The 14,728-nt window shown below is 45.0% G+C and overlaps 1 protein-coding gene across 5 annotated transcripts in view; it reads right to left on the reverse strand.

Annotated features, from left to right (window-relative positions):
- Positions 1-14,475, reverse strand: part of UBE3C (ubiquitin protein ligase E3C) — a 99,925-nt gene extending 85,450 nt beyond the window's left edge. For 2 of the 5 annotated variants that reach the window (XM_074366641.1, XM_074366642.1), the window contains exon 1: positions 14,057-14,474. In XM_074366641.1, the coding sequence (XP_074222742.1) occupies positions 14,057-14,122 (66 nt within the window). In that variant the 5' untranslated portion in view covers positions 14,123-14,474. Of the gene's footprint in view, positions 1-2,733; positions 2,779-14,056 lie in introns of those variants that run through there. The other 3 variants (XM_074366643.1, XM_074366640.1, XM_010962966.3) reach the window with 3 other exon arrangements.
- Between the last annotated feature and the right edge of the window lie 253 nt (positions 14,476-14,728).

Here is a 14,728-nt window from a genome sequence, read left to right on the forward strand (position 1 = left end):
TTTGAGTAACATGAAGCCTATGATTTGTGGGCTTTCCCTATTTTTGCAGGTCAGTGAGGAGGACCCTTTGTGAAAGTATGCGAGCAACCAAGCTCACAAACACGCAAAATGCTTAAGGTGCCTGAAAACACAGCAAGTTACTAAAAAGATACGACTCCCAGTTCAAACAATACAGAGAAAAAGACCAGAACAAAACTCACACACATATTAACAGTGTCATTCCTAAGTTGTGCGTGGATTCCAAATAGGTAATTTTCTTTATATGTTTCAGTGTATTTAAGTTTTCCATGATAAACATTACTTTATAGTCAGAAAAGAGCTAACTTTAAAGTACCAAAACATAGTTAACAGTCTTATGGTTACTGGGGGGAAAGGGGAGTGGCAAGGGATAAATTTGGGAATTCAAGATTTGCAAATATTAACTACTCTTTATAAAAATAGATTAAAAATAAATTTCTTCTGTATAGCACAGAATTATATTCAATACCTTGTAATAACTTTTAATGAAAAAGAATATGACAATGAATATATGTGTATGTATGACTGGGGAAAAAAATGGCTCATCTTCAGAAAAAAAAAAAAAGATTCAGGAAATAGAAGAAAATGACAAAAAAGCTACTCATTTTCCCTCTTTTATTGAAGTTCCCTAAACTCAATATTCTAAATTTAAACCAAATGTTCTAGAGGAGGTTGCTCTGAAATAGGAATAGTACATTCCTTTCAATGGTTTCCAGAGGCTCTTATTTAATACATGCATATTACATGAGAAAAGAAAATTTCCTTCATTTAAATGTTAAAATGTATGTTATTATCTTAAATAAAAATGTATGTATAAACATTAAAAAAATTCAATAGTTTAAATCCCATTATAATAAATTCCAAAAGACTTTCTTTTCTTACCCCCAAACCATGTGATGATTATGTTAATTACTGTTTTAATGTCAAGACCCAGGAAACAGCCTGCACGTATGTATCTGTCAACAGCAAAGTGGTTACATGACACAAACCATGTGATGGAATATTACACATCCACAAAAATAACCACACAGACCTAAAGGTGCTGGCACAGAATTATCACTAGGATGCAGCGCTTGAGAGAAGAATGTGCTCTGCTCTCCTTTTTATTTCAAAAGGTCGGGGGATATGTTTATTTATATTTACTCTAGTTCTGAAAAAATACTAAGGAAATTGGTAACGTTTGGAGTCTCAATGAGAGGAAGACTTCATTATATGCCCTTTGGAAGAATCTCAGTTTTCATAACCTTTTTCAATTAAAATAAGGTAACTGTTTTAAAGGTCCACTGGATATAGAAACATTATTAGACCAAGCAGGATTAATGATAATCTAATTTAATTTTCTCATTATCAAGAATTATGACTTTCCCATTACAAGACGTGAAAAAGAGAAGCCCAGACGGTCGTGGAGATGAGCATTTTTTCAAGTTCCCATTATACTTTTTACAATTTCATCTTTTGCAACAACGATGTGATACGAACCGTGCTGTTTGCCAACATGCTAGAGTTCACTAATGTTCCTTAAAAATTTTTAAAGAGCATTAAAGCTGCATTATAAGGAAAATTAATTCAAAAAGACACAGGACTGTTAAAGCACCTTCTCAGCACCTGCAGGACATGGTCCTCGACTTGCCAGACAGGTACAGGAAAACTTAAGCAGAGCAGGGACAGAAACAAGACATGCAGGCTACACACACCCAGTCGAGGCTCAGTGCACAGACCAGGGCTCACATCATGGAGCCTCGTGGTTCTCACTAAATGACTTGGAATCTCTGAACCCTGATTTCTTCCTCCAAGGGACACAAGCACCTCTTCCACACAGAGCAGGAGCCAAAATGAGATGGGATTGCAGCGCCCTGCAGGGGACAGATGCTGAGGATAGCAGCACAGGTAACTGTAACAAATAAGGAAAGAAAACAAACACCTGGAGACAAAATGCCCTCGGGGTTCACTGCACTGCGCTCTGCGACCACACACAGCTGCCCAGAGGCAGCACCTCACTGCAAGGCCAGGGAGTGGAAGCCCACGTCATGTGTTCTAGACAACAAAGCTTATCGCAGGTCTTCACAACATGTGCACTCTGGCCAAGCAATTCAGCTTCTTTCTGCAATTTATCCTAAAAAATAATTATAAATCATTGGCTATAAAGATGTTGTTCACAATAAAAAAAAACAACCTCAATGTCCAAAAGTGAAGGACAAACATGTATACTTCATACCTAGTTCATACAAAGAACAGCTACAGCAATTTTAAAAAGACAACAAAGCTGGATTTTAGAAAATATTCCAATCCTCAGCTGCAGGATAACCCACAGTATAAATGTCTCTCTTTAAACGGCGGCGTAACTGATCTGCAACACTGTGTCAGTTTCGGGTGCACAGCAAAGTGACTCAGTTATACACACATGTGTATACATCTGGTCCTTTCCACAGTCCTTTTCCAGCATAGGTCACTACAAGACATCGAATACAGTTCCCTGTGCTGCACAGTAGGTCCTTGTTGTTCACCTATTTTATGCATAGTAGTGTGTGCATCCGTTAATTTCAAACTCCTAATTTATCTCTCCCCACCCTGCTTTCCCCTTTGGTCACTTAAGTTTGTTTCCTGTGTCTGTGAGTCTGCCTCTGTTTTGTAAATAAGTTCATTTGCATCATTTTTTTTTAGATTCCACATGTTAAGCGATATCATGTAACAGCTCTCTTTCTCTGTCTGACTTACTTCAGTTAGTTGCATAATCTCTGGATCCATCCATGTTGCTGCAAATGGCATGATTTCATCCTTTTGCCTTGCCTGGGAGAAGGGAGCTTCAAGTCAGTCCTCTCTCTCTCCAGTTCTCTGAGCTCTTCTAGTTTACTGGTTCCTCTGCCTGTGCTGTTTCCAGACTGGTGGAACCCATCCCCCCACCATAAGCAGAGGAGGGCAACAGTGACACGCGTGATAGTCGGACGCACTCAGTTCAGGCCCTGGGTGCTCTCCCTGCTCTCTCAGATCGCCGGCTCTGGGGAGGCCAGCTGCTCTGCTATGAGGACACTCAGGCTGCCCTAAGGGGACATCCAAGTGGCAGGGAGGTGGAGTGAGTTACTGACCCAGCGCTGACTTCCAGGCTCAGCCCGCACCAGACTGGCGTCCGAGAGCCCCTGAGCCAGAAGCACCCAGAGCTGCTCCCACACACCTGCCCCACAGAACAGAAGAACAAAAGTAGTGCTCTAGGCCACTCTTAGGCATGAATAGAGAACTTGTCCTTTATTCACTGTTAATTCAGAAACTGGTAAAGCAGAGATCACGACTGTTCAGACTGACATAATTTAAGTGCAGACTGCGGTACTGTTTTGCTATCTACCTGTTTCCATTAAAATGACACATTTAATACCTATAATGAATAGACATCAATAAATTATAACACTAACAAACATACATCATGACCACTTTAAGTAGCTTTATAGTACCTCACTGCATGTATTACTACCATTTGTTTAACAAATTTCCTGCTGTTAGACATTTAGGTTGTTTTGAATTTTTCAATGTTATAAGTAATGCCACAAACAAAATCTTTTCTTTCCCAGGCCCTATCAAATTAGTTTCTGAAAACAAATTTCTAAAAGTACAATTACCGGAGTGGAGGGGCCGGACCTGTCTGAGACTCTGCACACACACCACCAGACCGCCCCTCTGGGAGGCTGGGCCAGCTGACGCTGCCACCCACACCCCCAGCAAGTATTTCCGTCTTTAACTTGGTCAGCACCGAAGGTGACAGACTCTGGAGAAACAGCACCAGAAGGAAGGTGCTGCTCCTGCCTTCACACCGGCAGGCCACGCTGGCAACATAAGGTTTCGTGAAGAGGCCGTGGCAGTGGAACGAGGCATGAAACGAGGGTCAGAGTCAAAGAACAAGGTGCTTAACTCCCGACCTCCCAGGTGCCAGCGTTCTTTACAGCTGCAGGAATAAAGGCGAAGCCACCGAGGGACGCTCTCTACTGCTTCTGCAGCGCCCTCTTCAGAAGGCTCATCTAGGTCCTATGAGGTGACCTACTCACCGACTAACTCAGAAACCTAGCTGGCAGCTAGCTCCACAGCCCAAGCACATCAGCACACAGGAGCGTGCACAGCCAGACAGGGCCCGGGTGAGGCAGGCCGGTGTCCAGGCACAGAGCTTACGGAGGCGCTCGCTCTCGGGGCTGTAACCCGAGCACCCTCGGTGCCTTGCTGGTCTCACCCAGGCTCTGCAGACAAGTCCAAAGAGAATTACACAAGTGGTCTCGTCCTTCTATTCCACCAGATCAAGAGTTCTTGACCTTACCTGCTGCAGGAAACACAGGTTTTTGGTCTCATCTGTGCAGGCTGCAGATAATTACATTCAAGAGAACAGATGCAGTGCTGCTGCTGGATAAAACAGTATAAAGTAAATAACACCAGTCCTGACAGTAAATTAACATTTTAAAATCTCATCTATGAAAACATCCCCATTTCACCTGAAGCCAGATCTGCGAGAAACAGCTCCATGTTCCGCTGCAACACAGACAGAGGAGAATGACAACACATACACCAAATGTCACCTTTTCCAAGTAAAGCAGCATGGAAATTTTTAAAGTTAACGTACTTTAGGTAAGACCTTCAATTACACAATAGAGGGCAGCTTTATAAAACTGGCCAATCAGAGTGCCTATCATCTGAAGAGTGGTCTAGACCAGTCAGAAGGGGAAACCACAATTACAGAGCTGGCCTCAGCAGCCCTGGAGCGCAGCTGACTGCAGGAGGCCAGCGGCACCCTAGTACCAAACCAGAAGACACAACGAGAAATGAACTACAGACGGATCTCTCTTATGAACATGGATGCAAAACCCCACACAAAATACCAGGAAACTGAACCCAACAATGTGTAGAAACAATTACGAATCACAGCAAAGTGGGACTTCTCCCAGGTGTGCAGGGCTGGTTTAAGCTCAGAAAGCCCTTAGTGCCATCCACCATGGCAACTGGCTAAAGAAAGTCGTACGATCCTATCAGCAGATGCGTTAAAAAGCATTTAACAGAACCCAACACCCATTCGTGATAAAAAGTCTCAGTGAACTAGTACTAGAGGGGAACTTCTGCTACTTGGTAAGGAGCCACCACAAACATCTACAGCTAATATCACACTTAATGGTGAGAAACTAGAAACTTCCCACTAAGACCGTGGAATAAGGCAAGGATGTCCTCTTGTCACCCCGTCTTTGACATCATACTGGAAGGCCTGGCTAATGTAGTAAAACAAGAAAAGGAAATAAAAAGGAAGATAGGGAAGAAAGAAAGAAAACTGTCTTTGGTCACAGATGGCATAATCGTCCAAGTAGAAAGTCCCAAAGAATTAACAAAAAGCCCCCCAAAACTACTAAGGGATATAGCAACACTGCAGGACACAAGGTTAATAAACAAAAGTCAACTGTCATTCCATGTAGCAGCAATGAACAATTAAAATTTCAAATTAAAAAAAATGTTTCCACTATGGAAAGAATATTAAGGTTCCTCAAAAAATTAAAAACAGAACTTCTTCCTGATCCAGCAATCCCACTTCTCGGTATCTATCCAGTGCAAATGGAAACAGGACACAGAACAGGTATCTGCACCCTGATACTGCAGCACTACTCACAGTGATCAAGATACAAAACAACCTAAGCATCCATCAAACAGATGAGTAGATAAAAAAGGTGTAGTGTGTGCACACAATGGAGTATTATCCACCCACAAAAAAGAAGGAATTCTGCCATTTTAAAAACATGGATGGACCTTGAGGGCCTTGTGCTAAGTGAAATATGCCAAAAGAGAGAGAGACAAGTACTGTATCATATCACTTATACACAGAGTCTTTAAAAAAAAAAAAAAGTCAAACATTTACAAACAGAGTAGAAAAGTATCTGTCAGGGGTCGAGGGGTGTGGAATAGGGAAAAATTGGTAAACCATAAATACAAAACTGCCTTCATATACACCAGCAACGAACAACTGGAATTTGAAATTTAAAACACAGGATCCGTGCACTCCAATGTTTATAGCGGCATACTTTACAATAGCCAAGGCGTAGAAACAACCTAAATGTCCATCAACAGATGAATGGATAAAGAAGTTGTGGTATATTTATAAAATGGAATACTACTCAGCCATAAAAAATGCCACCTGCAGCAACATGGATGGGCCTGGAGAATGTCATTCTAAGTGAAGTTAGCCAGAAAGAAAAAGAAAAATACCATATGATACCACTTATATGAAGAATCTAAAAAACAAAAGCAAAAAAACACACAAATGAACTTATTTGCAAAGCAGAAAAAGACTCACATACATAGAAAACAAACTTATGGTTACAGAGGAGGGATAAATTGGGAGTTAGGCATTTGCAGATGCCAACTACCATATATAAAATAGATAAACAACAGTTAATACTGTACAGCACAGGAAACTACATTCAATATCTTGTAGTGACCTTTAATGAAAAAGAACATGAAAAGGGATATGGGCACGTATACGTATGACTGAGACATGATGCTGTGCACCAGAAACTGACACGCTGCAAACTGACTATATTTCAATAAAATAATTAATTAAAGGGTAAAAAAAAAAAAAAACCCACAGTATCATTTATATCAGCATGAGAAAAATGATATACTTCAATCTAAATCTAACTACATATATATATATATATATATACTGAGATAGAAAGACATTGTCTACCTGAGGTAAACTACTGAAGCCTGATGCATGAAATGAAAGAACTAAAGTGCTGGAGAGACACCGCATGTTGGACAGGAAGATTCAGTACTGTCACTATCAGTTCTTCTTAACTTGCTTGACCTATAGATTCAACACAATCTCAGTCAAAACCCCAATAAGTTACTTTGTGAATATCAACAAACTGACTCAAGGCTGGTATGGAAAGGCAAAAGACCCAGAAGAGCCAACACAATGCTAAAACAACAACAACAACAATAATTGGGAGGACTGACACTACTCGACTTTCAAGACTTAATATAAAGCTACAGAAATCAAAACAGTATAGTATCGGCAAAAACAAAACAAACAACCCCAAAGAGACAAACAGACCAATGGAACAGAGTAGAGAGCCCAGAAACAGGCCCACAAAAATACAGCCAACTGATCTTTGACAAAGGAGCAAAGGTAATTCAATGAAGAAAGGACAGCTTTCCACCAAACATGTTGGAACAACTGGATATGTACCTGTGAAAACAGAAAAAAAGAAAATCTAGACCCAGACCTTAAAACCTTTCGCAAAAATTAACCCAAATGGATCACAAAGATACCTAGATGAAAGATACAGAACTATAAAACTACTAGAAGCTAACACAGGAGAAGAGCTGGGTGACCTTGTGCTTGGAAATGACTTTTTAGACACAACATAAGAAACATACTGCATGAAAAAAAATTGATAAAACTGGACTTCATTACAATTAAAAGCTTCTGCTCTGCAAAAGACTCTGCTAACTGAATGAAAAGACAAGCTAAAAACTGGGAGAAAGTATATCCAAAAGAAGTATCTGAAAAAAAGACTTGTATGTGTACAAAATACACAGAAATACACTAAAAACGTATATAAGGAACTCTTGAAACTCACCAGTAAGAAAACAAAGAATCCAATTAAAAAATGAGTCAAAGACCTCAACAGACACCCCGGCACAGAAGATACACAGAAAGCAAACAAGCACATCTGAAAAGACGCTCCACATCGTATGGCATCAGGGAACGCAGATCAGACCAGTCAGATACCACTACACACCTATCAGAACGGCCAAGATCAAACACTGACAACACCAAACCCTGGCAAGGACGTGACACAGCAGGAGCTGCAGTCACTGCGGGGTGGGGGGTGGGGGGGATACAAAATGGTGCAGCCACTTTGGAAGACAGTTTGGTGGTTAGTTACAAAACTCAACACAACCTCAGCACAGGATCCAGCAATCGTGCTCCCAGCATTTACCCACAGGAGGTGAGAACTCTGCACACACAAAACCTGCATGTGGATGTTTACAGCAGCCTTACCACAACTGCTAAAACTTGGAGGCAACCAAGACGTCCTTCAGCAGATGAATGGATAAACTGGTACATCCAGACAATGGAATATTATTCAGCCATTTGGGGAGTGGGGATGGTATCAGTCAACAAAGAGCAACTTTAAAAGTTTATTCCTAAGAGAAAGAAGCCAGTCTGAAAAGGTCAAAACCCACAGAATGTACATCACGTGGCGTGAACCCTAATAAAAATTAAGGACTTAATAATTATACATCAACACACACGGCCCACTGGCACATGAAAAGATGCTCAATATTCCTAATTGTTAGCGACATGCAAATCAAAACTCACAGTCAAGTATCACTCACACCAGTCAGAACGGTCATCATTTAAAAGTCCACAAACAATAAATGCTGGAGAGTGTGGAGAAAAGGGAATCCTGCTACACTGTTGGTAGAAATGTAATTTGGTGCAGCCACTATGAAAAACAGTATGGTAAGTCCTTAAAAAACGAAAAATAGAGGAGGGAGGGTATAGCTCAAGTGGTAGAGCACATGCTTAGCATTCATGAGGCCCTGGGTTCAATCCTCAGCACCTCCCCTAAAAGTAAGTAAACCTGATTACCTCCCCCTCAAAAAATAACAACCAACACACACACACACACACACACACACACACACACACACACACACACACACACACACACACACACGTTCGGAATGGAATACTACTCAGCCACAAAAAAGAATGAAATGCTATTTGTAGCAACATGGATGGACCACGAGATTATCATACTAAGTGAATTAAATCAGACAAAGAAAGACAAACATCATATGTCATCACTCATATGTAGACTCTAAAAAAAATGATACAAATGAACTTATTTACAAAACAGAAATAGACTCAGACATAGAAAGCAAACTTACAGTTACCAAAGGGGAAAGTGGGTGGGGAGGGATAAATTAGGTTTGGGACTAGCAAATACAAACCTCTATATATAAACAGATAAATAACAAGGTCCTACTGTGTAGCAGAGGGAAATATATTCAATAGCTTATAATAATCTATAATGATAAAGAACATATATACATAGCTGAATCACTATGCTGTACACCAAAAACTAACACAACATTGTAAATCAACTATACTTCAATAAAATAAAAAAATAAAACTTTTTTTTAACTTAAAAACTTACGTATCAACATTGGTCAATCAACTGTAACAAACATATCACATTATGGCAAGAGGTAAATAACAGAGAAAACAACATGGGGTGGAGATGGAGTGTGTGAGAACTCTGTACGTTCCCAATTTCTGTAAACCTAAAACTTCTCTAAAAATGTCTGTTAATAAAAAGTTAAAAAACACGCAAGCTATCAAGCTACAAAGAGGCATGGAGAAAACTTAAATGCGTATTGCTAAGTGAAAGAAGCCAATCTGAAGAGGCTACACACAGTATGGTTTCAACCACAGGCCGTTCTAGAAAAAGCAAAACTATGGAGACAGTAAAAAGATCAGTGGTGGCAGAGGGGAGGAGGGGTAAGGGGGAGGATGGAGAGGTAAAGAACAGCGAATTTTTAGGGCAACAAACGATTGCATGTGATACTGTACTGGTGGCTAATGTCATTACACAACTCTTCAAAACCCACACAAAGTACAACATACAGAATGAACTTTCCTGTACTGATGCCGGCTCATCAGTCGTAACAAATGAAGCACACTAAGGCAACATGGTGGTAACGGGAAGTGTGAGGTGGAGGAGGAGACATGAGGAAACTCGATCTTCTGTAAACCTAAAAATTCTCTATAAAATAAAGTACATCCATTTTTTAAAGCAATGGACAAACATTAAGGAAATATTAATTCCACTGCCATGCTTACCTCAACTATCCATGGAAAGGTAGAAAGGAAATTTTAATTTCCTTCCTCCTGTCTTTAAACTTTGCTATTTCCACATCCATTTCTTTTCTTTAAATCCTGAACTATTTCCCTCCTCTGCTCACACCTGATCCCTCCACTCTTGCCTCCCCCAGGACTGACAGCACTGCCGCCCCCTCTCCTAGCTCCTTTGCTGGTCAATACACCTGCTCAAGTTTCTCCCGCCCCAAAGAAACCGAAACCTTGCTTTGCACCCCGGGTGCAGCCTTCTTCCACTTTTCAAAAAGAGTCCACCCGCTTTGGGACTTCCTGTCACCTCTCAATGAGCTGCAGTCTGATTCCCACCCCGCCCCCACCCTGCTCCCCTGGAATATGCTCCCTCCAAGGTTCCCCAGGTCTTCCCGTGTCACCTCCCCGCAGCACCCGGCACTGCGGTCACTCCTCTTCCCCTGCCTGACCTGTGATTCTTTGCTAAGCACTCCCTTCACTTATTAACTGTCGTCCCACAAGACCCCCCTCCGCGCCTTCTCCCTAGATGACTTCACCTATCTGCTTTTAATGCCCAAACCTGCGCACCTAGCCCAGATTTCTCCTCCGTTTCACACGTGTGCCTGTTAGCCCCACTCCGTCCACAGGAACTGAGACATTTCATCCAACAGCCACCCCCCTCTTGGAGAGTGGACCTCCCGCCCCTCACACCTAGACTGCTCGACTTGTACCGGACTCCAACACCTTCTCCAGACTCTGCTTGTGAGAGGAAAGCCTGACTTAGGCCCATCAGATTCCCCCTCCTGAGAAGTGGAACTGAGATTCACTTGTTTCAACTGGACCAGAACTAGGAAATCACATCCCGCCAAGATCCTGTGCAATGGAAAGGGAGGAAGCTGCTCTGCAGAGCGCCGAGCAGCAAGGACACCGCGCAGCCCAGGCGAAGGACTGAGAGCTGCCACATGCCAAGGTGCTGATGGCTTGGTATCTGGGTATGGTTCTGCCACGACATTCCGTGAGGTACCTACTAAGCTAGCTTCAGTGGATTTCCATACTTGTAATCAAATGATCCCTAAGATAATCTTCTATGCAGTACGAAGAAAAGAAAAGAACACTGCCAATAAACTATGTCATGCCATCAAGATGTGTCCCGACTTCAGAATATTACGAAATGGAAACCTGTGGGACTTAGAATCAGTGGAACCGAGTATAGATCTACCCCTTACACCCCTCCGCCCACCTGGAATACTTCCGTCTCCCACCGGCCTAACTCCCCCCACCCCTCAGGACTGAGCCCCAGCCAACTCTCCCCTTTCCCGAGTCAGCCCAAGGGAAAGCCAGATGTGGTAATTACTCTCTAGTGTTATTGAACTTTTAATTAAGTTTTTTCTTCACAACTAGATTATAATGAAGGCATGGACTTCTCCTTACAACGTTTCAGACCCTACACAGAACCTTCACAAATAAACACTGAAAATATTTAATTTGAGGAGAAAAAAGATGTATTTACTCAAAAGGTGGCAACTACTCACTTTCCACTAAGCTTAAAAAAGGGAAGACTTCAAATAATTTAAGACATGGGGGAAAGAGCATTTTAAGGTTTTGTTTTTTAAATGAGACAAAGGACTCATGTTGCAACCAAAGAGCATTAAGGAAAATAAGCACATGCGGGTGTTTAAGGTCACTAGATGCTAAGAAACAAAATTAAAAACACAGGGAAACTACACAACCACCAGAACTGCCAGAAGCAGAAGGACTGACAACGCTAAGTGCTGGCAAGAAAGTGGGGCCACTGGAACCTCAGACACCGCAGACTTGCCACCTGGGGAGACACTGCGCCGGAGCTATACCCACAGGTCCTGTGACCCAGCACACAGGAGCACGTGTTCCCCAAGAGACACATACAAGTATGGACCAGCTGCAGTATGTCCAGATAAGGCAACAAAATGAGATGATGGATTCCACTTGTGAGACAGAAGAAACCACATCCAAAAAAAGGGGGACCCCAAGCACACTCAAAGTTCAACAGGCAAAACTAACCTATGGCAACAAAGGCTGGAACAGTAATTATCTTTGGGGAGGAAGAATTCAGGACAAAGGGAGCAGGAGGGAGCCTACAGCATGCTGGGAACGCTGCCTGGTGGCAGTGGTGGTCTTGGGGGTGGGTTCATATGTAAAAATCCTTCCAGCCAAACTTACAGGTAATCCCCCAGCATAGATTCCTGTACACCCAACCTCCTGCCAGTGTGACGGAGCTACAGTAGGCTCCTTCCTCTCCTCTCTCAGGAGAACTGCTCTCAGCTGAGGGGCCAGCAGGGTTCCAGTCCCACCCTCACCCAGGCAGCCTGCAGACAAAGACTAAATGGTAAGGAGATATAAAAATGCCAGCCCCCTTACCTCAAGGGGGCTGAAGCTGCACTTCAATCCAGAAGGCCCAGGTCCCCTGCCCTCTCCTCTTCTTGCCTCAACTTCACCTGCACAAGGATTTCCGCCTCAGGCTCCTCCAGGAGACACAAACACTTAACGCTTGTACCTCAATGAAAAGGAGTGGGGGGTAGGGGAGGAAAACTGTTTTGCACAGCTGAAAAGATGTGAAATCTTCCTTCAAGGTTCTGATCAATAGGGAACTATTATTTGACACAACATTGTAAAATGATTATAAATCAATAAAAAAATGTTAAAAAAAAAATAGGGAACTATTTTCCTCGAAGAAGAGATGTGTTACTCGGTGAGAAAACAAGACCAACACCCAGCAGGACATGCCGGGGCACTGCTCTGTGACAAATCAAAAGGTCCTACATCAACAAAGTGATGTGGACTCTAAGGTGGTGACCCGCCTGCCACTGGCTTGCTCTGTGTGTGTGCGATCACTCAAGGGCTCCTATCTTACCTGTAAACTAGATCTGAGCCTGAGGTTCTCCTTGGCCTCTTCCAAGAGCACAAATCCTTTGTTCTCATTTGGAATTTTCATGAGTACCCAAGCCACTGAATGTTAGCCACGCCAACTCTGCTGTACCAATACGGCACCTAGTCTGGTTCCTAGTTCTGCAGACAGCCACCTCCAGCCAATCGCCATCATTCAAAACCCAAAGCTAGAAAATTATCAGCACACTTCTTCCAACTCCCTACCAGGTTCCCCTCCTCCACCCTCAGAAACCATCAAATACAAAAAAAGAAAAAGAAACCCTCATGTGCACACCTCGACTGCACAACTTTTAAAGGAATAGCCTTAACATGGTTTTGAGCATCCACTTAGGGTCATGGGCCAACCTAACCTCAGGGTCACGTATCAGTTAGTAAATGTAGCATACAGAACATGCTAACAGAACACACGAACCATTTAAAGGGCCTTTTAGAAAATTATTTGGTAAACAATCAGCTAATTATATTCACTTAAACTGTTCAAACACCCTCAGCAAGGGGTACGATACCTTTATTTTTTATCTGACAGAACTGAAACAAGTAGGAAAGGGATCCAGCGGAGAACTGGCGGAAAGCAAGCAAATGAAGCAACACTGGCATTGAACTACGGGCAACTCCACTGAATCAACAGACGGATGCCAGACGGGGCAGCAGAGCAGCTAGTCTGCCCACCCTTACTCGAAACCATGACCTAAGAATACCTGTAAGACCAACGGTAAACAAAAAAGTCCTAGAGTTTCTGCAGAAGTGTTTTCTGAAGGCGGGTAAAGAATAACTTTCACAGCCTTGGATTCAAACATGTGGCCGATGGTGAGGAGTTCTGCCTCAATTCCACAAACTGTTGTCGTTAAAACACACACTCTGCTCACTTTCCACTTCAGAAAACAGCCCTAGGCAATCAGTACGCGAGGTCAAGTACCTGGGTAAGTACCTGGGCTCATTTCTGAAAGAAGCACTGTCTCCTGCCCCGAGCTTTCCACCCAAATTTAAGTCTGCCGCCCTCAGCATCCTTGCAGCTTCTGGGCCACTCGGGCCCGCAAAGCCCTTCTCCTCATCAGCCATCCTCCCAGACCTGCTTTCGGCCACTGGGACAGGTGACCCGGCAGCCGGCCTCCCGCGCCGGGGGAGGAGCCCGCGGGCCCCGCCCGCCCCCGCCCACCCCCCGCCCCGCTGCCCGGCCCCCGCCCGGTCCCTCCCGGCCCCCGCCCGGCCCCGCCGCCCGAGGCCCCGCGGCGCCGCGCACACGCAGGCCGCCCTTACCTTCCGGCTCGCGCCTCCCAGGGACACCTTGGGCCTCGTTTTGAAATCCCCTTCGAAACTGAACATCTTTATAGCCTATCCCATCGGGGAGGAGCCCGACCCCGAGAGCAGCGGCTGGGCGGGGCGGCCCGGGGACGGTCCCCGGCGGGGGCAGCGCGGGGGACGGGTCCCGGCGGGGCGGGCGCGGCGGGGACGAGGCCGCGCCGGGAAAGGACCCCGAGCCCGCCCCGGGCGCTCGGCCCGCCCGGCCTGCCCTCGGCGGGAGGGGCGGCGACACTGGGGGGCGGCCCGCCGCCGCCTGCCCCTCATCCACGCGTCCCGCTGCTCCGGCCGAGCCCGAGCGCAGGCAGGGCCGCGGACCCCGCGCCTGCACCGGGAGCAGCGCCGGGAGGAAAGATGGCCGCCGCCGCCGCAGCCGTGCGCCGCCCCGGCGGCGTGCGCGAGCCCGACACCGACGCCGCGGCGCTCCCCCGGCGGCCGCCCGCGTGCGCGCGCCCGCACGGACGGCGCGTCGGAGCGTGGGAAGGCGCCGCGGCGCGCGGGCTCTGCACCCGGCGACGGGGGCGGGGCCGGACGAGGGGCGGGGCCATGGGGCGCGGGGGCGGGGCCGGGGTGGCCTAGGTGCGGCGCAGGTGCCGCGGGGGCGTGTCGGGTTCGGGCACGAGTAGTCGG

Source organism: Camelus bactrianus, chromosome 7 (genome assembly GCF_048773025.1).
Source record: "Camelus bactrianus isolate YW-2024 breed Bactrian camel chromosome 7, ASM4877302v1, whole genome shotgun sequence".
Classification (NCBI taxonomy): Eukaryota; Metazoa; Chordata; class Mammalia; order Artiodactyla; family Camelidae; genus Camelus; species Camelus bactrianus.